Source organism: Myotis lucifugus, unplaced genomic scaffold, assembly GCF_000147115.1.
Source record: "Myotis lucifugus unplaced genomic scaffold, Myoluc2.0 scaffold_323, whole genome shotgun sequence".
Taxonomy (NCBI): Eukaryota; Metazoa; Chordata; class Mammalia; order Chiroptera; family Vespertilionidae; genus Myotis; species Myotis lucifugus.
The window spans coordinates 296174-320799 of NW_005871371.1; the positions used below are offsets into that span (position 1 = coordinate 296174).

At 46.8% G+C, this 24626-nt stretch overlaps 1 protein-coding gene and 1 long non-coding RNA gene across 3 annotated transcripts in view; one reads left to right on the forward strand and one right to left on the reverse strand.

The window, feature by feature from the left end:
* PPM1H (protein phosphatase, Mg2+/Mn2+ dependent 1H) overlaps positions 1-24626 on the forward strand; it is a 238083-nt gene that overhangs the window by 192251 nt on the left and 21206 nt on the right. Inside the window, exons 7-9 of the mRNA XM_023764234.1 lie at positions 4837-4900; positions 8316-8423; positions 22814-22965. Coding sequence (XP_023620002.1) covers positions 4837-4900; positions 8316-8423; positions 22814-22965 — 324 coding nt within the window. The remainder of the gene's footprint in view (positions 1-4836; positions 4901-8315; positions 8424-22813; positions 22966-24626) is intronic.
* LOC111828290 lies at positions 9508-13137 on the reverse strand. 2 transcript variants are annotated; one of them, XR_002832109.1, is made up of 2 exons: positions 12798-13137; positions 9508-10039 (listed from the first exon to the last, which is right to left on the reverse strand). It is a non-coding gene; the product is annotated as an uncharacterized LOC111828290 (long non-coding RNA). The 2 variants fall into 2 exon arrangements; XR_002832108.1 differs by having other exon boundaries at positions 9508-10750.

Here is a 24626-nt window from a genome sequence, read left to right on the forward strand (position 1 = left end):
ACCAGCTGGTGCCTTGTTCTTTTCAGCTTTGCAGAATCCACATGGCGAGGGAACGACTGCTTAAAACGATGTTTAGTGCATCTTCTGAGGATACTGCCCAGTGTTAGAGAAAGCCTTTAATTTGGCCCTTTTTTAAGCCTTGAATTTTTTTCTCGTCTCATCTTTTTGTCAGTTGGCCTCATAAATATTCATAGAGGAATTGATCCAAAATAAGAGTTATTCTAAAAATCTTTCTAAGCCTTTCAGCTACGCTTCAAGTAATTATTTGAATATGATCTCTGCCCAGTTATACTATTGTAAAACTAGTGAGTAATCCGTTTTGGGAGTTATTTTTAAAAATTTAATCAGGATTTCAGAAATCGTAGGATCTGATGTGAAAGAAGAGTCATTTTTCATTAATCTTCGGTCATGAGTGCCTCCATGTCCTGGTCCTGGAGCTCTCAGGCTTCAAGCCTCTGTCCTGATCGTCTCGCCTCCCCCGGTTGAGAAGGATGGAAGCCACGGCCGAGCTGGACGCGTAGATTCAGGCCCACAGCCCAGACGTGGACCATAGTGAAGTTTGAACAGCAGGCAGGCCTTTCAGGTGGGCAGAAAGTGGGGTGGCCCTTAAGCTGCGAGAACAGACCTGAGGAGCCTGCTGTCTGTGGGAGAGGCTCCCCCAGACTCTGACCGCAGACGCGGTGACCTGGGCTGCAGCCCCGCCTTTTCTGTTTTCCCTTGTAGACTGTGTAGTGCAGCAGCTGCTAGTTTTGTCCACACGTGGTCACCTTTTGTTCTTTTACCTCATATAGAAAATTCACCTTCCTCTTTTGCCCAAAGTCCCCCTTCATCAAATGCCTGCTGTTCACCCACTGAGAAGTGGACAACAATGGTCTCCTTGAGTCTCTCCAACTAGAATAAGAAATCCCCAGAGCTGAGCCCTGACATCACGTCTCTTTGGTGTGTTTTCTGGGAAAGTCTAGTTTAGTCTGAGGGTCACTAACGTGTGTGTGATCTGGGGAGAGTAACTCAATGTCTCTGAGCTTCAGTCCCCTTGTGTATAAGGTCTTTATGTACTTTTATTATTTTTTTAATAATTATTGTTGAAAGTATTACATATGCCCCCTTTCTTCCCCCATTGACCCCCTCCAGCCCGCCCCTGTCCCCTCACCCCGCCCCAGGCCTTCAGCACCCATTGTCTGTGTCCATGGGTTATGCATTCCAGGTCTTTGGTTGATTACTTCCCACCACCCACCCTCCCCCGCCTTCCCTCTGAGACTCCGCACTCTGTTCCACGCTTCCATGTCTCTGGGTCCACTCCATTCATCAGTTTATTTTGTTACTTAAATTCCACATGAGTTCGGTCAGGTGATACTTGTCTTCCTCTAACTTATATATGGAGTTTCCTCAAAACATTAAATGTGGATCTGCCATTTGACCCAGTGATCCCACTTCTAGGAATATAGCCTAAGAGACCTGAAACACCAATCAGAAAGAATGTATGTACCCCTGTGTTCATAGCAGCACAAGTTACAATAGCGAAGATCTGGAAACAGCCCAAGTGCCCATCAGCAGATGAGTGGATAAAAAGCTGTGGTACATTTACACCATGGAATACTTGCAGCTGTGAAAAAGAAGCATCTCTTACCCTTTGAGGCAGCATGGAGGGCCCTGGAGAGTATCATGCAAAGTGAAACAAGTCAGTCTTTGAGTGGTTTTAGGCACTGTAAGCAAGCACCACGCTCAGTGCTCGGCATGGAGAGGTGCTGGCACTGTTAGTGGGCCTTCATTTATACAGACTCTTCAATCAAGTTACCAGTTTTAACTCTCGAGCCTTTTGTTCTTTATTATTCAAGACCTTAAATATGGAGGGAAGTCCAGCTACCTTCATGATGAACTGTGCTTAGGACCCCGAAAGATTGAGGGGGAGGGTATTGTACTTTCTCTTTTTATCTATAGCTGTCCACCTTGGTCATCTGTGGGGGAGGGCTCACATTTGATTGAAAACCAACAATGGCAGAAACAGAATAACCCTTCCTTATCCAGAGTTCTCTTCTATTTTTAGTGGGATTGTTTTGTTCTTGAAGATAAAGATACATAAGCTAAAATACAATATTAGAACTTAGAATTGTCTTGATCCTGCGGGTGACAATTCCAAGATCAATGTCCGTCTTTCAGAGCGATGGTTAACGCAGACCTCATGCTCCTGGAATTCTGGGCCCTGGAGAATTTGACTCCCTGGGCTTGTGGTGGAGTCAGTGAACCGTTTTCTTGCTGCCTTTCCACACCTGTGAAGAGTGCTCTTAGCCTGTCTTTCCGGAGCACTAAGTAATTTCCAGTCATTGATTCTCAAGCTGCTGCCTGCTGCCTCCCATTGAAGTTCAGGCTCCTGTGCCTGGGCCCCTGGCCCAGCCCCTCTCCCGGTGCTGTCCCCACCCGTCTGAGCCTGTCTTCTCACTCTCCACACCTCTTCCTCCATGGTCCCCACGTCCAGCTCATGCTCATTTCAGAGCCTTTTTTAGGCCATTTCCCCCGTCCCCCCTGAGTCATAGCGTCTGTCATCTTGTGGGTCAAGCTGCCAGGGGGCTGTCGCTCAGCTGCATTTCAATGTTCCCTAATGACACTTGGTCCACTGCAGTAACTCTCAACCTTGGCTGCTCATTGGACTCATCTGGGAAGCCTAGAGAAGTTCCCAGTGCCTGGTTCCCACCCCCAGAGGTTCAGACTTCATTGCTCTGTGGTGTGACCTGGGCAAAGGGATGCTTTAAAGCCCTCCCAGGTGACTGAACCTGCAGTAGACCCACTGGTCTACAGACCCATTCAACCCCAAGCTGAGTCTGTGTTCTAATAATAGCTGCTTGTTCCCCAATGACTTGTATACTACAGTGTTTTAAATAGTTCCTGTGAGTATGAAAACATTTAAGGAGCTATTTCCCCTTTGGGGAAATTTGATAGATTTAGGGGCGGGAGGTTCTGATGTTGACAGTCCAATTCTAGAGCACCTCTGGGCTCACCTGACAACAGTCCCAGCCCGTGCCAGGTCTCAGCTGTGCCAGGCACTGTGCTGAATGCACCCTAAGCTCGTCACATTCACTAGCCCATTGGAAGCCTCACAAGCCAGTTTTTTAGCCTGTTTTTGCCCTGTGATCATGAGGATCCTGAGGTCCAGAGAGGCTCATCTACCTGCCCAGGGCTGCTCAGAGAGCGGTGCTGAACCTGAGCCCAGCCTAGCCCCTGGGGAGGAGCACGTTCACTAAGTAACTTCCTGCTTTAGCTTTGGGGTTGCACTTTTAAATTGGGTTGCATTCTTTTTGTATATCGAGGTAAGTCTTTCTCTTACTGACTTATACAGTATGAGGTTTCCTCAAAACATTAAATGTGGATCTGCCATTTGACCCAGTGATCCCACTTCTAATGCCTTTAGCAGCCCCCCTTACAGTGCCTAAAACCGCTCAAAGACTGACTTGTTTCACTTAGCATGATACTCTCCAGGGCCCTCCATGCTGCCTCAAAGGGTAAGAGATGCTTCTTTTTCACAGCTGCAACTTGCCTCGATATATCAGGACTGGGAGGCTATTTTGCAATTTAGTTCTTTTCATGCCCTCAGGAAACGTTACTTTATTTTTTATTTTTAAATATATTTTTTATTTCAGAGAGGAAGGGAGAGGGAGACATAGAAACGTCAATGATGAGAGAGAATCATTGATTGGCTGCCTCCTACACACCCCCCATGAGAGATCGAGCCTGCAACCCAGGCATGTGCCCTTGACCAGAATCCAACCCACGACTCATCTGTCTGCAGGCCGACACTGTATCCACTGAGCCAAACTGGCTAGGGCAGGAGACATTATTTTAGAAAAGCATCTTGCTTATAGAACCTAACCTAGTGGAACCCACCCCAGCCTCTACTTCGTCTTCCTAATATTTCTTTGAGGTGGTGAGTAGGCAGTGTCATCTCCATTTTGAAGAGAGGGGAACTGGTGTGCCAAGTATTAATGATGTCCTAAATATTAGTAGTAGCTCGCTAATTGGGTCCTTACTGAGCGCCAGGCTCTGACCTAAGCTGTTTACATCCTGCGTGATTACCCTCGTTTTCTAGACGAGGAAACCGAGACCAACACAGGTGAAGCCACGTGCCCAGGGCGCAGGTGGTAATCGGGTGCCATGTTTGTTGGCTTGTTTTTCAAATTCCTGATGAGCAAAATTGCAAGACACGGGCTTCATTTGCTCCCCAGCCCTGGCCTCCGCCGTGTGTGCATGGCATCTGGACAACCATGTCTGAAACCATTGAAGCATAAACCGGATTTTCTGTGTGTCGAATGGCCATTTAATAGCTATTGTGAAACAGAATTTTCTGCCAACCTTGAATATCACACTGAGGTCAAGCAGGCTCTAAATATCCCTTCTCCAGCCATCCCCACACCAGGCTGCTTTGGTGTAAACAACCCCCGAAGGTGAGAACTGGCTCTTGGCGCATTTTCACTCTCCATCCATGTCAGAGCTCCGCTGTTTCGCACAGTTTCAGGTTAATGACACGGCCCTGTCACGATGCTGGGCATTATCCCATGGCACCACGTGCTCAGGACGGGAACCCGCCTCCCCTTCTTGCTCATTATGAATGGGCCAACTTAGTTTTTCCCTCTTCAAGCATATAAAACCTTATTTTCTGGTTCATTAACATATGTGCACACACACACACAATTCTGTAGGGAGAGTAACTCTTTATAAAGAAAGAGATTGGCAGTGTGCTGAGCGGATGGAGTCTCGGGGAAAAGACAGCACCGAGCAGCCGTGTCAGGGGAGCGGATCCCTAATTGAGTGCCAACCTGTTAAAGAATGTTGTTTATCCCCCTACAGGGCATACAAAACCATTGAGGATGATGACTTGAAGTTTCCCCTAATATACGGAGAAGGCAAGAAGGTAGGCATCACCTCCCCCACACGGAGAACAAGGCCGTCTCTGCAGAGCCGGGGCGGCCTGTGCATTCCACTCTGCAGCGCCTGTCCTATGGCCCTGACAGCTGAGTCACCTCCCGTGTCCTTCAGGCCTCCTGTCCTCAGGGCCCCAGGAGTGGCAGGTTTGAGAGGGGTGCAGCGAGCTCAGGGGGGGAGAGTCAAGTTTTGTGAAAATAGCAGCTCCCGTTTACTGTGTGCAACATGACCACTTTCACATACATCAGCGCATTGTGCATCTGACAAGCCACAGGCAGGCAGAGCTGGCGGACGAGGCAGCTGAGACTCAAGGTCAGAACCTCTCAGGCACAGCCACGCAGCTGTAAGGGGTGGTCTCCAATGCGCAGCCGGGGCCCTCTGCCTCCTCCTCGTGCTCACACCCCACCTGCAAGTCTGCTTCTCCACGTGGCCTGTGGGAGGGCACCCAGAGCCTTACTGTGACGAAGCTGTAGGACCACATGGACCCGAGCGCATGCTGGGACAGCACAGAGCATTCCTCACCCGCACCCAGGCCCCGTCAGCACCGCACGCTGAGCAGCAGGCACTGCTGACGCGGAGGAAGCTGTCGTCTCAGAGGGTCTGTGCGCAGAGCCTGGGGGAGGCTGCCGTCCTGGAGCGGAGATGAGGAGGCTCTGAAGCCAGTTCCCAATCAGAACAAACACCTCCTGAGTCACTGCATTCTTCCTGCAGACAGAGACGTCCCAGCCAGGTGCTGAGAGTGCCAGTGAGCAGGGAAGAATGTGGCCACTTTCAGAAGAATGTTCAACTGACATTTTCCCAGCATTTGATAGTTTTTAGCAGGAGGAACTGACTCATAAGAAAACTGGAGGATGCCTTCCTGAGCAGAACTCTGTGTGTGTGTGTGTGTGTGTGTGTGTGTGTGTGTGTATGCATCTGTGAGAGAGGGAGAGAGAATGAGTCAGTTAGATTTGAGAGCTGCGTGGAGCCCAGCGGTGATTTCATGGGAAGGCATTTCATGGAGGGAAGTGAAACATGACTGTCTGATCCATGTAGCGACCACTTTTCAAACGAACTTGCCCCTTTCCTGGAGACGGGACACCCACCTCACGGTCCATGGTTGAGGATCGTGACAAGGCAGAGCTCTGTTCCCGAGAGAAGTACTGGAACCTTTCCGCACCCTGGGTACCATTAATGCGATGGCTCAGCCCAGTGCCCCAGCGGCACCTGGAGATTCTCTGTGTCTCCTGCGGTGCCAGTGAGACCAGGGGGCTCAGGGCCACGCCCTCTGAGGGCTGTATCCTAGTCCCTGTCAAGCCCGGCACCTGACACAGGGCAGGCCTTCAGCAACTGCATGAGGATTGAGTCAGCCACTCCCTTACGTTCAGTGTACGTCCTTCACATAACGAAAATGGACAAATGTGCTCTTCGAAGATTATCAACAGAAAGATTTAAAGGAGCAAGGTTTTCCCAGCCAAGGGAAAGTTCAGTTTACCAGGACATCGCACTTCTCTGGCGTGTCAGGTAATTGGGGCTCGGCAGCCCTGTGATGTGCAGCTGGCCGGTGCTGTCGCAGGAGCTGTGACCTATTTAAAGGCCGCATGGCTCTGTCGCCCGGCTGCCCCGCACCCAGGCAGCCCGAGGCAACTTCACCGGCAGCGCGTCCGTCCGTCCGTCCGTCCGTCCATCCATCCGTCCGTGCCACCCCATCCTTTAGGCGCCTCCCTCTGCATATGCCTGCCCCGGAATTTCCGAATAGAATACCACAGCTGTCACCTTTCATTTTATTTCTGCCAGTGCTTTCAGCCTTGTGTGGGTGACACTATATACTTTGTAAACTAATTCAGTAACTATCAGAAACATCACTGTGTTTTGGACCAACACGCCCACCTGTGCTTCCTGCAGCCAGAGGAGGTGCCAGTGCAGGGAGAAGAGCAGGGACAGTTTCCGCATCTCGAGTTGAACACTTACCAGCTGGGAGGGGGCTGGCCCCGTCCCCACGTTGGCAGAGCAGAGGGTTTCTGCAGAGACGTGGCTCCCCGACCTGGAGCGAAGATGAGGCTCTGAAGCCAGTTCCCAATCAGGACAAACGCCTGAGTCACTGCATTCTTCCTGCAGACAGAGACATTGCAGCCAGGTGCTGAGACCAGGGGGCCCAGCTTCACATCAGTGTCTGCATTTTACCCCCTGAGATTCCTGCCTTTGAAAAGCATGTCATGCGTTCATTTCCACGTTTAATGTAAACTTGCCCACCTTCTGATCTAAAACCAGCTCCAAACTCCACAGACTTTTGGGGAAACTAGGAGGAAGGTGATGGTGATGTGTGAGATTGTAAGATTTCTTAGCGTTTATGAGTTATTCTTATTACCCGAGCAATGAAGTGAGGATTCAAGCTCGGAGCTTTGAACATACACCAGATACATCACTGGTGACCCAGTGTTAGGGCATTGAGCTTCATCCCACCCAGAATGAGCTTCCTCCCTCTGTGTTTACCCGTCTGGATGCTGCCTGTGCTTCTGCATAGAAATTTAGTGCCACCTCCGTGGAACCTTCTCAGCAGAAGTTTTACCTCCTCTGAACTCCCACCACCCATTGTTTATATGTCTTTCATATTGGCCATATTTTATATATCATTAGCCATGTGCCCCTTCTCTCCCTTACCAGGTTCCTTTATAGTAGGGACGAGTCCATAGACATTTGTCCCCCACAGCATGGTGTCTGCACTAAATGTCTGGGTAGATCAAATCTGTGGCATCCTGGGCAGTATGAAGGCTGAGTGCATAGGCATTAAGAGTAATAGTCTTGCTTCCTTAAAGTGTTCAGAAAACCAGAAGCGCACGGGTGGTGGGGTCTCAGCCTGGAGGCCTCTGTGTGGTAATCCCCAGAGGGGATTTGTGGAGAAAGGGAAGGTTGCACGTTGCTAATGGTTTATTTTCTCCAGCTATAAAGTGTAAAATATGAGCTTTGGGAGGATAGGAGCTGCCACTGACTTCTTTGCATCTAGTACCTATTACAGTACCAGAGATATAGCTGGTGTTCTGCAAGTACTTGTGGAGTGGGTGTATGACAGACAGGTGGACAAATGGATGGATGCTGTTGGATTTGGTTGGAACTGAGATTAGTAGCTGTAGACATCACACGTGTATTGGGTTTAGTTTATTGGACACCCTTCCCTCCAGTCTCTACAAAAGAAAGCTGGAAAGAGACAACAGCCACCCATCAACCTTAAGATAACTGGTGGAAAAGCCACTCGCTAAGGACATAAGTGATCTTGGTGAGCGAGCCCTTCCTTGGAAACAGCTACCCACATTGGTTAGTAGCAAGAGGCAAGAGGAATTGGGAAAGTATTGCTTCTCTCTGGGCCCATGGCGGCTGCACTGCTCGTACGTGAGAGTGTTTCTCATGACCCTCTGCTTTCCTCCCAGGCCCGAGTGATGGCAACTATCGGAGTGACCAGGGGCCTGGGGGACCATGACCTGAAGGTGCATGACTCCAACATCTACATAAAGCCATTCCTGTCTTCAGCTCCAGAGGTACTGTTTTTGCTTCTATTTTGTACCAAGAAGTATTTTCTTCCTTTGTTCCTCCTGTGACTCTCACCCCATATCCACCTACAGTCGGCTTGTCTAGCATGTACTTCTGTGCTCTCTCTCATGTCTGTTGCTCCTTCCCACCCCATTCTCACATTGACTGTCCTGTTTCTACCCTCATGGCCTCTGTCCTGGTAGCTGCATAGCCTCCTAGCGGCATCCCCAGCCTCCTCAATCCACCCCACATATGGCTATTAAGTAGATTTTCCCAAACAGCTACTGTGACCTTGTTTGCGTAGAACCTTTAAACAGCACATGACCTGGAGAATAAAGCCCAGACTCCCTTTTTTTGGCATTCAAGGCTTGTTGTAAATGGGTCTTTTTAATCTGATCTTTGTTCCCCTGCTGCAGCCTGAAGGAATTTACTATTTCCTACACATGACTTCCAGTTTCCCATATTTACTTAACCGATTCCTTCTACCTCTAATGCCCTTCCTACCCATCTCCATCCACCCAAATTCTTTTTTTCTCTAGAATTTAACTTAAATGCTCCTCCTGTGGAGACTTCTGTGACTCCCCCCGCCCCCCTCAATCAGCAGTAATGTCTTCCCGCTACTCCAGATGGAGAGCAGCTGCCTCTTACTAGTACAGCGTGTGCACTTTCTGCCTTATAGCATAGTTGGTGATGTATATTTTTCTCTCCTCTTAGATTTTGTTTTGTTTTGTTTTTTTGTTAATCCTCACCCAAGGACATTTTTCCCATTGCTTTTTAGAGAGAGTGGAAGGGAGAGGGTGAGACAGAGACAGAAAGAAACATTGATGTGAGAGAGACACATCAATTGGTTGCCTCCTGCATACACCTCGACCAGGGCCGGGGAACTGCAACCAAGGTACGTGCCCTTGACCGGAATCGAACCAGGACCCTTCAGTCCGCAGGCCGATGCTCTTTCCACTGAGCCAAACCGGCTAGGGCTCTCCTCTTAGATTTTTAATTACCTGGAGAGCTGCTATCATTCAGTTGATATATGGAGAAGCTAATTGAAAAGCTAGTCATAAATTTGGGTTAAAAAAATCATTTTTCATAAAATACAGGAAATAATATCAAGGTCTATTTCAGAGTACATAATTTCAAAAAGATTTTGCTTCTAAGTTATAGAAAAATCTAATGGTAGTTTAGGGATATACTTTTCTCACATAACAAGGCATCTGTTATTTGGGGGCTGCCAGTGGCATAGCATCCCCAATGTGCCAGGGCTGGAATCTCTCTTGTCTGACTTTCACTTTGCGGTGGCAAGATGGTGGCCGCAGCTCCAAGCATGACATTTTCACGCAACACAGGAGGGACGCTACTCTCTGTCCTGACAGACACTCACTTGCAAATCTTTGACCAGGACTATCTCACATGACCGCCCCTCGCTACAGGGGAGGCCGGGAGGAGCAGAGCTTTAACTTTTTGGATGTCTGCGGTAGAAGGGAGCCAGGGAGGAGTGAGTCGGGTTGCCTCCCGTGGGGCTGGTTGTTGAAGCGATGCCTTGCGCTGGAAGTGCCCAGGATGTTCAGCCAGGGCTCCATCTGCATGTTCTTCCCAAGGGGCGGAGCTGTGTGAGCGAAGGCTCTTTCTGTTGGAGGAAACAGAGACCCACTCAAGCTAACTCAGAAAAAGGGACATGTTTATTCTGAAGCAGTTGGAAGAGATGTTTGTAGTGTCTACTAGAAGAACGCGTAAGCAGCCGGGCTGTGTGGGGAGGTGGTCCTGGGCCCAGTGCGTCCTGGAGAGCCTCAGCAGGGGGAGGCTGTCCTTTTCGTGAGCGTGCTGCCATTAATGGGACCAGCCAGGTTCTATGTCTCTGCTGCCGGTCAACCCAGTTTCTCCCTTTCCCGGGTCCCGATCACCAGAGGGGAATCTCATTGGCCGCAGTGACTTTCCCGTCTGTAGATTGCCCCTTCAGTCTGTGTGTCCACTCCAGAGCCACCGGTGGGCACTGTCACCTAGGCCTGCCCCTTTGGCAGGGCTGTGAGCAGGGATCGTTTCTTCTCTTGCTGAGGCTGGCATCCAAAATACACCCAGCCACAGGCAGAGGAGGCCACGGATAGGGAGGTCCCTAGTAAGTATCAGGCATGGAAGACACACAGATTTCCTGAGATCACCTAGGATGTCAGGTGAGGTTAGCTGGGTAGAAGTGATAATTACCACTCATCAAGAGCTTGCAAATGTCTCTCTTTAGCCCTCCTAGCAATTCTGCGTGATGAGGACCACTATTACGTCAAAGCGTCCTGGTCCCTCGGTTCTGGTCCATATCAGGATCCATAGATTACTGCTGAAACGGTTCCTGGCCAGAGAAAAACAATCAATACTAACCTCAGGCATTTCTATGTTTTCCCTCTTGGGAGAGGCACTTATCAGACATATTCAATGGTGCCGTCACCTTTCTGCTTTCCAAAAGGGACAGATGCAGTGCGACTCGTGTTCCCGTGGCGGCGAGTGTCTCGGGAAACGCTAAGTAACCATTTTGCTCCTTAAAGCAGTGAAAACCTTCTCACCTCCCACCCCCGGACACACATATGCTTTCTATATAAAGTGAGAAGAGGCTTGGTTTGGTTTGAAGGAGAACGATCTCTAATGCAGTTAAATTATAGCTATTCCAGTCGTTCTGCTGCTGTGCATCCCAAGAAGAGACTGGGCCTGTGTGGGACACCCCCTGAGGACTGACTGATGCAGCTTCCCAGCTGGTTGATCAGAAACCCCAGTCATCTGTCTTCAGTGATGCCGGTTTGCAGGGAAGTGGGTTGGTTGGTCCCACATTGGTGAGGAATGAGGAAGGATTCAAGAGGAAACTGGCAATCTTTGGAAAAATTTACATGGTCTTAGAGAAGTGTAGAGTTGAATAGTGTTGAGTTTTTAGAATAATAATAACAGGTCACATTTGTTAAACTACTCAGTCTGGACCAGGCAACATACTTTATTTATTTTATATATGCAGTATCTCATTTAATCCTCACAGCTCTGTGAACTACATGTGATTATTATACCCCTTTTATAGAACGGGAAATTGAGACCCAGGGAAGGGAAATAACTCCCCCAACAGTGTACAGTTATTAAGTGGCAAGATGGTATTTATACCAAGGTCTGTCCAACTCAATCAGTGTGTGTAGGGGAGAGAAGCCGAGCTCAAGGATATTTCTTTGGATAGTGGCCAAGGGACCCACTGAGTGCTGGTTCGAGGGGCTCTGAAGAGAGACCTTGGTCTTGGGACCTCAGTGTCCAGTTTTTCAGAGAAATACTGCCGGCCTCAGACTTAAGTTGTAGGAGAAGATGAGATGATGATATAGTAGAAAAAGTAATTGGGAAAGGCAGTAATGGCGTTCAGTGTGTGCCAACCTAGGCCAGACAGAATTGTGCAAAATAAGATTGTGTACCTATAATTTAGCTTAATGGGTATGTTGTATAGATCCCAATATTCCTTTGCACGAGATTAAAATTGTTGTACATTTTAAAAGCTTCCAGATGGAGCGGCCTTAGGCAGAGCCAGGAAAGGCAGAGGGAGATGAGAGGGAAGAGGAGGAGCCCCTTGGATTGGCTACCATGGAGGAGTGTAGAGAAAAGATGAGTACAGGAGACCCTCACCCCCATTCTGGGGACAGGAGCTTCTTTCCCTGAGGGGCAGTATTGAAGTCAGTCTCTAGAGCAGCCGTGGGCAAACGCCCGCGGCCCGTTTGAAATGAATAAAACTAAAAAAAAAAAAAAAAGACCGTACCCTTTTATGTAATGATGTTTACTTTGAATTTATATTAGTTCACACAAACACTCCATCCATGCTTTTGTTCCGGCCCTCCGGTCCAGTTTAAGAACCCATTGTGGCCCTCGAGTCAAAAAGTTTGCCCACCCCTGCTCTAGAGAAACAGCTAGGGTTTCTGTTGGGAGCCCAGGAAGCCAAGTAAATGGATTTAAACCATCCAGTGAAGAACAGCGGACTCCCTTCCTGTCTTCATCGGCCAGCCCCACCCTTCCCCGGCTTTCTGACCGTGACTTCCTAAGAGCATTCCTGCGCTGTGCTTCGTCTTTGCCAAGCATGGATCCCTTTCACATTTGGGTTCTCAATTACAAACCCAGCTCAGACTGATGGCTGAAACGGTGGGGTGGGGGAGAGGTGATTTAGTTCTAAGAAAAGAGGCTAAAAAACCTTCTTGGAAATCAGCACTGTTCCCTTCATCATTGTAGCTCCTAATCTGACGTGATGAGTTAAATAAAAATAAATCAAAAGCATGTGGATCAAATTTACCAAAAAAAAAAAAAAAAATTAGAGGAGGGTTTCTAGCCAAACACATTTTCAGTTTTGCTGAACGCAAGGCACTGGAAAAATCTCGAGTTTGCCAAACCTGAAGAGCAGCCGCCAGGTTTACTGAGCCTTCCTCAGATCTCCTGAGGTCTACGGCAGGGACTTCTGGCCAAGAACTGAATTCCGCAAGAGGCCCCGCCAACCAGCGCGGGCCTGCTGGTCCGGGGTGGGGGGCATTGACCCTCCCCTGGTCCCGGCATCTTGTGGTCTCCAAGTGACAGCATGAGATGCAGCCTCTCCTCCCAGCCAGGTCTCCCATCCTGTTGCTCAGTGAAGCTCATCACCATTCACCATTTTTTTCACACCATCCTAAAGAGTTCAAGGGGAGAAGGAAGGATTTGTGAACCAAAGGCACTGGGGCCCAGACCCTCCACCTCAGCTCTGCAGTTCGCCCAGCCCAGCCCAGCCCAGCACACACATCATGTTGTACAGTGCAGGCACCTTGGCCCAGGCCTGAAGCCCAAACTTCCAGATGTTCTGTGCTCTATGCCCCTTTCTGGCCTGTGTCAGGTCCTCCGCAGAGCTAGGATTCCTCTAACGTTGCTCACACTTTCCGGCCTCCACTCTAAGACTGCTGTTGCCTTTTGCCCCCTTTTGAGCTCCTGAAAGAATGAGGTCTTTTTCTGCATGGGGGCCAGTTTGCAAAGCCACCCCCTCCTCCATGCAGCCGTTCCTCCTCCTGCTCCTGCCAGACGGAACCGCAGGGAGCTCGATTTCCTCTCGGCTTCATTTTTTCTCTCCTTCGTGTTCAAGATTCCTGGCAGCTGTTGTTTGTAACTCCAGTTCACTCGTTTAGCCCATTCTTGGTTTTCTTCACTGAGACACGATTTTTCCTTTTATCTGAAAGAAACAGCCTTCTCTAAAAGAAGGCAGAACGGCGACTCCGGCATCGGAAGTCCAGCCCAGCCCCAGGCCCCCGTGGCCTGCCTGCAGGCTGGGTGGAAATGCCTGCACCGACACGGTGCTGGGGGAGCAGACGACAACATCCATGGCATTGCCTGGCACAAGGCCTGCTCCGTGGTCAGTAAATACAAGCCTGCCTTCCCCACCGGCTTCTGGAAGGCTTCACACTGAGGGGTTCCCAGGACTGACTTCCCCATTAAGGGAGAAGAACTCTCTTGTTTGTGGCTCCCCTGTTATCTCCCATGAAAACAGGAACAGTATTTAAGAACTCACATTGACACCTTAACATTTACAGTCTGATTCTTGGTAGCTTCTCATGCCCCAAGCCAAAGTCCCACTTGGGGGAAAGAGAATGTTTTACTGTATTGTGTATTCTCTACAGTCTGGCCAAGTCAGAAGAAACATTGGTGTGTAATGACATGGGCAGTGGTTGTGCTATATTAAGTGAAGCAACATGATTGTATATACTAAGATTGTGGTCAAAGTAGGTAAAGAAAGGTTACATGTGTATGTACACACATATACATGTCTATGTTTATATAAATCTTGAAGAAAGTTTCAGTCCATTTAGAAGTTTTCTAAAATGGTCACAGTAATTATCTTTGGGTAATAGAAGAGGAAAAACTTGTTTTAAAAAATTCCCTAGACCCTTCACAAATACCTCAGGAAGCAGTGTGATATAGTGGTTAGAAATTCAGACTGGCTGCGTGACCTTGAATGCCAAAAAAAAGAAGGAGTCTGGACTTTATTCTCCAGGTCATGTGCTGTTTAAAGCTTCTACGCAAATAAGGTCACAGTAGCTGTTTGGGAAAATCTCAGCTTCCTCTTCAATAAAAAAGAGGACAGTGGGCTGTTATACCCAAGAACCTAAGGAACAAATGACATACATAAAGTCCCTAGCACAGAACATGGCATAAAACATATGAGTTCCTAGTTTCTCTTCACATTCCATCGACACCACACATTTCCCTGGCTCTTTAGAGGGGTCATGGGCCCAGTGATGTCCATCGAAGAGAACAATGGGAAACGTGTCCTCAAGGAGCTAGAATTTTGGGCCAGTTGAGAGGTGAGACTAGCCAAAGACTAATTAGCTATAAAACCTGTGATTCCTGCTTCCTAAGAGACCAGGGGCATTCAGAGAAGGGAGAGACAACCATGTAATCAGAAGAAGGACAAGATAAGTAGGACAAGAAAAAGAGGAAAGCAGGAGTGAGTCTGGTGTGAATAAAACTTGCCTTAGCAGTGGTTCTCAACCTTGGCTGCACATTAGAATCACCTGGGAATCTTTTTATTTTTTTTATTTTTTTGGTGCCCTTGACCGGAATCGAACCTGGGACCCTTCAGTCCGAAGGCTGACGCTCTATCCACTGAGCCAAACCAGTCAGGGCCTGGGAATCTTTTAAAAATCCTGATTTCTGGGCTTCATCCTCTGGAAATTCTGTTTCTTTGTTACTAATGTTGTGGCCACACCCCATAACAAAGAAACAGAATTTCCGGAGGATGAGGCCCAGAAATCAGGATTTTAAAAAGATTCCCAGGTGATTCTAATGTGCATCCAAGGTTGAGAACCACTGCCTTAGAGGGTCACAGAGCTTGGAAGATGAGCTTGAAGGGCAATGGGCTATATTTAATCAACCTAATTGTTGTGGAGGGCCTTGGCCTGGACCCGCAGCAGGAGAGAAGGTCTTCAGCCAGGGGAGTAGCATGATAAAGACGGTGATGGGAGGCAGCCTGGAACAGCAGGTGGGTGGGGAGTGGATGGTGGAGAGAGGGACGCAGGGAGCTGGTGTAGGACTGAAACTCCTGGCAGTGAGGAGCTGAGCTGGGGCAGGGATTGAAACCTAAGAGACATTTCAAACCAACTAAACAATGTGACTAGAACTGATGGTGGATTTGATTTAAAGGTGAAGCAGAGTGAAGTTAAAAAAAATAATGACTGTAAACTTTGCCACACTGTCTGTGACACGCCGTGGTTACTCTCCGTCCTGCTGGTCGGCAGTCGCACCCAGAAGAGTAAAGAGCAGCGATCGTTTCCTTTTCTATATGTCAAGTGACCATATAATGTAGCCTCTCAACCAGGGCATTTTTGAGAGTCAAATGGGGCACTATTAATAATAATACTGAGAAAACAACACAGACCAAAACTGTCTCAGGCAGACGGGGACGTGTGGTCTCTGTGTGCACCTCGCTGTCTCCTGAGCGGTGACCCAGTCAGTGCATCTACACGGCACCCATGGACTGCCACTCGCAGGCTGGGGCTCCTCGGACCCTCATCTCCGTAAACAGGCATGTTAGTGAGCACAGACTTACTCCCCAAATGATGAATGAGCCAGATTCAAGCCCATTTGTTCACTGATTACTCAATGAGCCTTTGATTCCGTGGTGAACTAGCCATTGGAAGCCCAGAGAAAGGGGCAGGTTGTGAGAATACCCCACCATGTAAGCAGGAAGTTCCTCCCTGGAACTTACTCGCCTCCCTGAGTTGTAAAGTCCCGGGCCTGTGGAGAAAATGGAGCCTGTGCCATAGCAGCCAGCCAGGCACTGGGTACTACTTCAGGCTGCTCTTCACACTACCTAACATTTTAGCTGTTTAGAAACTTTCTGAGCTACTAGGTTATACCTCCCCTCCAAAGTCAAATGTTTATTTTGTCTGTAGATTGCAGAAGAAAAAAGAAACCCTCAAGAATACCTGTGGTATATTTAAAGTATACAATTATGCCCACAGCCAAAACAACCAGCTCCTTTTGGGTAGCATGAGCAGCCAACATATCTGTAACACTTACATGTCCCTTGATTCATTGACAGTCAGATGCTTTGAGGCCATGTGGTCAGTCACATCAAGGTCTGACCCATCCTATGATGAAAGACTAGAAGAATGCTAGACCCATGAGCATTCCCAGTGGCCACCCAGTCCTAACCTTTTCATTTCACACAGGGAGACACTGAAGATTTGAGAAGTTGTGCCTCGTTCCTTGCCACTTCACAGCAGAAATCCAGCACTTTGGCCAAACCAAACTATGGAAAGCCACCCAGCCCCTCAGGCCTCTCTTACATCCCCAGCCTCTGGTCCCTGCATGTTCTAACATGTAAGGTGTATGATGTCCAACTCCGGCTCCCTGACACTCTCCATCTGATGAATCTTTACTTCACTCAGTGTTCCTAGCAGGAGTCAACAGACTGAAGTGGGAATGAACAAAGTGGTTTTGCTAACTACTAAGGGGTAGAGATGGGCCTCAAACCCAAGTCTTTTGCCACCAAATTCAGTGTGTGCTTCTTGACATTGTACTAGTATAGTGGAGACAGAATCACAATAGGGAATTTAGATGCAATCTCGGTGCCAGAATGCCGATACTGAAATATTCTACTTGGTGTATAGAATCACAAGGAGATATGCTAGAGTTTTCTTTTCTTCTGGTACAAGCGTCACATGCAAAGTTCTATGGGTAGAGCTTTTTGGGTTGGTTGGCCACATGGGATACAGGGGACAAGACTTGTTCTCTCCTTATTTTCTACTACCTGTTGGCACTTTTACCTTGGGAACAATCTGACTCTTCTGCCAAAAACACTACTGAGAGTCCCCGTCACTGTTATTTTCTCTTTTTTTAAATATATTTTTATTGATTTCAGAAAGGAAAGGAGAGAGAGAGAGAGAGAGAGAGAGAGAGAGAAACATAAATGATGAGAGAGAGTCATTGATGGGCTGCCTCCTGCACACCCCACACTGGGGATCGAGCCCACAACCCGGGCATGTGCCCTGACTGAGAATCGAACCACGGCCTCCTGGTTCATAGGTCGATGCTCAACCACTGAGCCATGCTGGCTGGGCCCAGTGACTGTTATTTTACATGAGACTTTTGGAACTGGATCCCAGGTCCACGGAGCCCACTCTTACTCATCTCCTTCCATCCACTAGGTGACTTTCAGGTGTGTCACCCTGAGATCAGTGCCTTGAAAAGTAACATGTAGTGCATGAGGATTTGTAATGACCTTCCACATTATCTCATTTGATCTTTATAACAGCTTTGTGAGGGAGGTAGACACAGGTGTACAATATGATTCTTTTTCCAATTTTTTAACAATGATTTCAGAGATGAGAAACTTGATAGCTAAAGGAAACAAATGGCTTGTCCCAAGTCCCAAAGCCAGTTAGAAGCAGAGACCTGAAGTGAGGGCTCCTGCTGACAAAGGGAGAGCTCTTGCTCCTCCAGAAAGCCAGGCCTGCGCTGCGGGAGCTCCTCGCCCTCCGCCGAGGACTTAAAAGGGAAAAAAGGTTTGGAGAATCTGCTGAGCTGCTCAAGATGTAAAGGCCGTGAGAGCATCCAAGAGAAGCAACCAGGATTGGGCAAATGGAAGAATTGATGGATTCTTTTTAAAAGTCGTTTTAAGAAGCCGGTATGAGCTCTCTTAACATGACATTGAAATTTCATCAGTAATAGAGCAAAGATGCGAACATGTTTTAGACAAGCGCTGAAGCAGCAGCCTGCGGCCAGACACTACTAAGTGGAGGTGCTGTATTAAAAGTTGCTTGTCATAGCTCCTTTGTAAAATAGGTGGTCGGTGATGACATAAAGGACATCTCTAAGTGCCGAAGACCCTCAAGAGCATTCAGCAGTGACTCATTGTGTCCCGCCACCACGACTCATTCCTGCTCCCTCCCTAACACTGTCTGTTGTTTGTTAGCAGCTCTCTGTTAAATATCAGTGCATTACATTTTGATGACTGCTGGAGTTAACAAGCTAAGTCTGTTGGGTCACCATGAGCTTAGGGGGCTTCTAAATGGATCTCATATGTCAAATTTTTCTCATTCCTCTCTTCCATATTTATTCTTTGTTTCAGCAAATATGTCCTGAAGATCTATTCTGATTTATACTATGAAAGATACTGCTAGGCCCATGGGGGGGGGGGGGGATCAGTATCTCTGGCCCCTAGAGGTTGAATGGGGGGGGGGGGGAGATAAGATGACCAACTCACAGGGTGTTCATTGGAAGCAGGACAAGGGGAAATGTCCAACAGGGAAAATGCTTCCCTTGGTTACTGATTGAATGGTTACCAAGTGCCAGCTCTGTTGTGGAGACAGAAACAAATGGGACAACTCAGAACGTGCCCCCAGGAGCTTATTGCCTAGGACAGTTTTTGAGGTGTGGTTCCCCCACCACCTGCATCGGAATTACCTGGTTTTTAATTAAAAAGGCTGATGCCTGGGCTCAGAGCTACACAATCTGAATTTTTAAAGGTGGACCCTGGAATCTTCATTTGTTTAATTAGCACCAAGGGATTCTTAAACACATTAAAATTTGAGAATAACTGACCTTGCAGAGAAGACAGACAAGTGAACCCAGACGGGTGGCAGTAGGTAAAGACTGTGCTGGCGGGTGGAAATGGATTGACTGCAAAGGCCCAGGACGAAGAGAGTTGCTGCACTTTGGTCTTCCTCGGGGCGGGGGCGGGCAGACACACTCTTAATCCAGAGGAGTGGTGGGTCCCGGAAAGAAGAAAGGAGAGGCACAAGAAGGGACCTGTGGGAAATCAGCTCACTTGTTCAGATCTCTGTTCAAATAGTGCCTTCCTAGAGAGGCCCCCCAAATCACATCTTCCAAAATGACTCTCGTCACTCTCCTTCCCCTGCCTGATTCTTCTTCAGAGCACCTATCACCTGACAGTGGTGTTTGTCTATCTCATCTCCTAGGTTAGAAGTCATGCGAGACTGTGTCACTTTTGTTCACAGCTGGATCTCCAGTGTCTAGAAAGGTAGTTGGCACACAGTGACTGCTCAATAAACAACACGGAATGAAGGTTCCAGGAAGGCAGATGGAGCCACACAGGCCTCAGCTCTCAGCTGCTCAAATGAAATTGCTCTGAGAAGCTGCAAGAATCTCAAGGAGTCCTGTGGCCTTTCTCTCCCTTTCTTGGCAGACGGTGAGGCAGGAAGGAGCCACTGGAAGCCCTGACATGTTCTCCAGCTCCCCTTCAGACAAGCATTTGTACGGCACACCTCTCCCTCCCGAGGCCTCAAAGACTCTCTTCCTGTATCTGAGTCCCGGGGAGCCTCAAAGCCTATTAGCTTGATGTGAGGCTTCCCGGAACATTAAGAAGCTATTTAAGGAATGGAACAGGGAACTTCGGGGAGCTGAGTGTGGTCTGACCGAGGAGGGCCTACTGCAGCTTCAGAGAGGGAAGGTCAGGACTCCAGAGCCTGCTGGAATCCTTTGAAGCCCTTGCCGCTGAGGAGGTCGAGCGTCCAGGGGGATGTCTTGCATGAAAGTCTAATTTTTCTGAAAGCTTTCTCACAAAATGTTCTGCATCACAGGTTAATGTATAAGACATGAGTTGTAAGTGGAAAGTTGGCAAAGTCCTTTGGAAATTGTCTAAAGGGCAGGAAACAAAGGGTAGCAGTAAAAAGAAACCTAAAAGGATGTTAATTAGGGAAGTGCCTCAGGGAATACGGTTGAGACCAGCTTTTTATTATTTACATAAAAATTAGTTGGAGAATGGTATTGAAAGGGATTTTCATGTTGGCTAATGAAACTGCATTAGAGAGCTGTGTGTGGAAATGTGAATAGTGGAATTAAGGGAGGATTCAATTTATTGACAGAATTGAAAAGGAGTGTTTTCTAACATATTTCTATTTATCAACCCACATCCATTCTGTTCACCAGATTTCCAGTTGAGTAGTGGGCAGGAGAGCTTCAGCTTGAATAACTCAGATCTCCACATTTTGGGGGCCAACAGAAAGTACTTGAGATTTTGACATCCTACACATAGGGCGGGTCCTGAAATTGAATGGAATTATAATGGTATTCAGACCTAGAAACCTCTCTTTTAGAAGGACCTGGAAGGTAGATAGAATCTGCTATTTAGCTATCAGCATAAGATTGGGTCACCTAACATACATATATCTACCCATTTCCCTTTAGTTAACATTTTCTATCCTTTGGAGCTCGAATTATCACAGAAATTCATTGTAGAAATTCCTCAGTAGGAAGCTAGCAGTCTCTCTTAAAGTTGGTGCATACACAGTGAGCCAGGACTTGAAGTTGGGAGCCCAAGAGTGACCTTTGCTAGCTATCTTCTCTTGAGCCCACCCCAGGGGATAACTATGTAAGCACCATGGAGGCTACTAAGCCCTTGATTTCCCTACAGCCTGGTACTCAAAGTGCGGTCCAAGGACCTGCAGTCTCGGAGCATGAGAGAACAAATTAGAAATATAGCCTCTCAACTCACCCCAGAACAGAGTTAGAATCTGCATTTTAGCAAGATCCCCTGCTGATTTCTATGCATTTGAGAAGCACTGCTCTAAGACACCCGGGAACCACAGAAAGCAACGCTAAGGGGATTTGGTTGCTTCTGTAGAGTGAAAGTTGGACCACATGAATTCTGTGGCCTAAGGATAGAATTCTGGCATTTGGGTCTTTCTGGTCTGTAGACTAAAGATCCTCCCTCTTATTTTCTTTAATTTGGCCTCATAAGGCACCCTGCCTTCTCCGGAATGTAAACATCCTTAAGTGAACATGCCTTTTGAGAAAGTGTTAAAAGGGGTACTGTATACCCCTGAGTGCTCTTCCAGAGTGTGGTCTGCACACTGGGCCATTAGCTAATTGTTACCATCTACGTCACAGGCCACAGCAGCCTGGGTCCTGGAGGCTGCTTTTCAATTCTGCTCACTCTCCAAGGGCTCCGTGGGTAGGTGTGGTGCACTTAGCTGTTTTCTGCTGCTGGGTGTAGGCTGTTAGTCCACAGGACCGGTCCTGTGGCAGGGTGCCACTGGCCTGGGAAAACTGTCCTAAAACATAAGCTTGGCTTTCAAAGACATGGATTTGAGCAGCTTGTAGACCTCTTAGAATGTGTATTCTCTCTAGACCTGAGATGATGTAATGATTGTGATGGGGCCTGGGAGCAGCTGCTCACACTGCCTCCTCCGCCCTCTCTCTTCCCTCCCCTCACCCACCGCTTTCACTCAGGCTTGTTTTTAGAAAATAGAAGAGAGCAATGAGGGGGTTGAAGGAGCTGGAAGATTGGTGAAATTGACCTGCCTTTGTCTCAGCTTATGAGGTAGTGTAGGCAGTTGCTGGTTCTGCCAAATTAGGAGGGAACAATGAAATCCCAAACTCTTCCTCACCCCACCCCGCCAAAGCAGGGTGAATATAGAGTTGTGGCCTAACCTAAATAAGGCTTGATTTTTATTCTTAATGGTTTTGCCGAGATTACTCTGTTCTTTTCTGAGATTTTAGGTGGATGTTGAAATACCCAAGTCATTCCAGGCACTAGAGATGAGGAAAGGCTTAAAATTTGCCAAGACACGCTTAGGAGATTCAGACTTAGCATGTGAGCATGTGTCTGTTGTAACTTGGGCTAGATTGAGGCCCCTCAAACCTCAGTGTAGCCTCAGAGCTCCATGCTTACATGAGATGCGTCCCCTGCACAACAAACAGGTAAGCCAAAAGGTGGTTAATAAGTGCATTGAATAAAGTGCTTCCTTTGTCCTGGGCCAATACATACAGAGCAGCTACTAAGGATCCTAGTCTGGCCTTATCTCACCCCCAGACTGAGAACTCAGAAGCAGGGAAATCTGCTCTTCATCTTTAGACAGAGCACCTGACCCAGAGCAGGCCCTTGATGTTTGTAGAATGGACATGCAAAGAAAAGAAGGAAGCAAGCCTCTGGCTAGCGTAGTATCTATTGTAAGTCAGTGTTCCAGCAACATCTCAGACATTACATTTTCAGTTCATTGATTTCAGAGAGGAAGGGATAGGGAGGGAGAGATAGAGACATCAACTATGAGAGAGAATCCTTGATCAGCTGCCTCCTGCACACTCCCTACGGGGGATTGAGCATGCAACCTGGGTAGACCAACTGGGAATCAAACCATGACCTCCTGGTTCATAGGTGGAAGCTCAACCACTGAGCCACACCTGCCAGGCAGTTCATTTCTTCTTTGTCAAACTATTAAGCCCACCCGTTAGGCCCCATATATCTGTACAAGTCTCCAAAGGAAGCTACCCTGCCCACAAGCTTGCTGCACAATGAGTACCTCACAATTCATACCTGCAAACCACTGGGCTGGGCAGGAAAAGGGACTGGAGATCAGAAGTCAGTTCGTTAGGGGGAATGATGTGCTTACAACCTCTTAAGCCAAAGTGTTCCCGTTCGTTTCAGGTAAGAATCTACGATCTCTCCAAATATGAGCATGGAGCAGATGATGTGCTGATCCTGGCAACAGATGGACTGTGGGATGTTTTATCAAATGAAGAAGTGGCAGAAGCAATCACTCAGTTTCTTCCTAACTGTGATCCTGATGACCCTCACAGGTTTGTGCATTTCTATGATTATAGGGTTATTTATTAAGCAGTGTTTTATAATGTGACTGAAATTAATAATAATCAAGCATTTTCAACATTCGTAATTTATAGCAGAGCTAATAGGGATGGTTTAGTAACCAAACTGCAGAAGGGACTATACTTCCTATTAGAGGTACATTCACAGCCAAATAAAAATCCTAAGTAGAACCCAGGTACAAATGGTGAAGAATTTGATTTGTAAGATATTTCAATATCTTAGTTCATATTCTCCAAAGTATATTTTCATCCACTGGGGAACTGTTTCTTTCAAGAAACATTGAGAAAGGAGAAAATTAAAGTAGATACTCTATGGCATAATGGCAGTGTAACTACCCTAAACAGCCCTAGGTGACTCTCAGATATGAACAGAAATCTCCTCTGAAGAAACAGTTTTCACTTAGAACACAAGGATGCAAATCTCCATGAGTAAAGCCAGCAGAAGCAACAGACAGCAGAGTTGGGCCTGTAAATACTTCATTATTGGAAATATCAATAAAAAATATAAATATTTTTACATGTTTCAGAAAGGTTTTTAAAAGCATTGAAAATATGAACAAGAATAAAAGACTATAAAATATCTGCAGAGACTTTAAAAATAAGGAAGTGAAACTTCTGGAGACGAAAAATATAAAAATAGGAACTAAAATCACTGGATTAAAGAGATTAGAGACAGTTGAAGAGAATACTACTGAACTGGGAAATAGAGCTAAATAATCCAGAATATGGCTCAGAGAGACAAAGAGAAGGAAAATGTGAAATGAGATTAAGAAACTAGGAGGATAACCTAAGATACTGTCATTAGAATTCCAAAAGGAAATTCTATAGCAGATGGGAAGAAAAAAAATGTTCTAGAATTGTTAAGTAATACTAACCTTAAGATCCAGAAAGACCAACAAAGGAGAAGAAATGAAAATAAAATTATAATGGGCATTTTATAATGAAACTGAAAAACTTTAAACAAACAAAAAGATATAAAAGCAGCTAGAAAGATAAAACAGATACATAGGAATAGCATTTAGACCAGTGATGGCGAACCTTTTGAGCTCGGCGTGTCAGCATTTTGAAAAACCCTAACTTAACTCTGGTGCCGTGTCACATATAGAAATTTTTTGATATTTGCAACCATAGTAAAACAAAGACATATTTTTGATATTTATTTTATATATTTAAATGCCATTTAACAAAGAAAAATCAACCAAAAAAATGAGTTCATGTGTCACCTCTGACATGCGTGTCATAGGTTCACCATCACTGATTTAGACTGACAGCTGAGTTTTCAAAAACAATAGGAGCCAAAAGATAGTAAAATTATATCTTCAGTTGGATAAGAAAATAGCTCAATTTTTAGAATTTTCGTGTGTAGTAAAAATATCAATAAAGAGGATGCAATAAAGACATTTTGGGGCAAAACAAAAATTTTACTGCCAGCCAACCTCCTCTGAAGAAAATTCTGAAGGATGTATTCAGATAAGAGGAAATGATCCCAGATGGAAGGTCTGAGAAGTAAGATGGATTACTAAGATAGTAGTAAATATGTAGGTATACTTAAACATACATTAAATATATAAAACAATAATAAGAATGTGATGTGTGGTATTGAAAATGAGAGGATTAAAATTCTGAATAAAAAT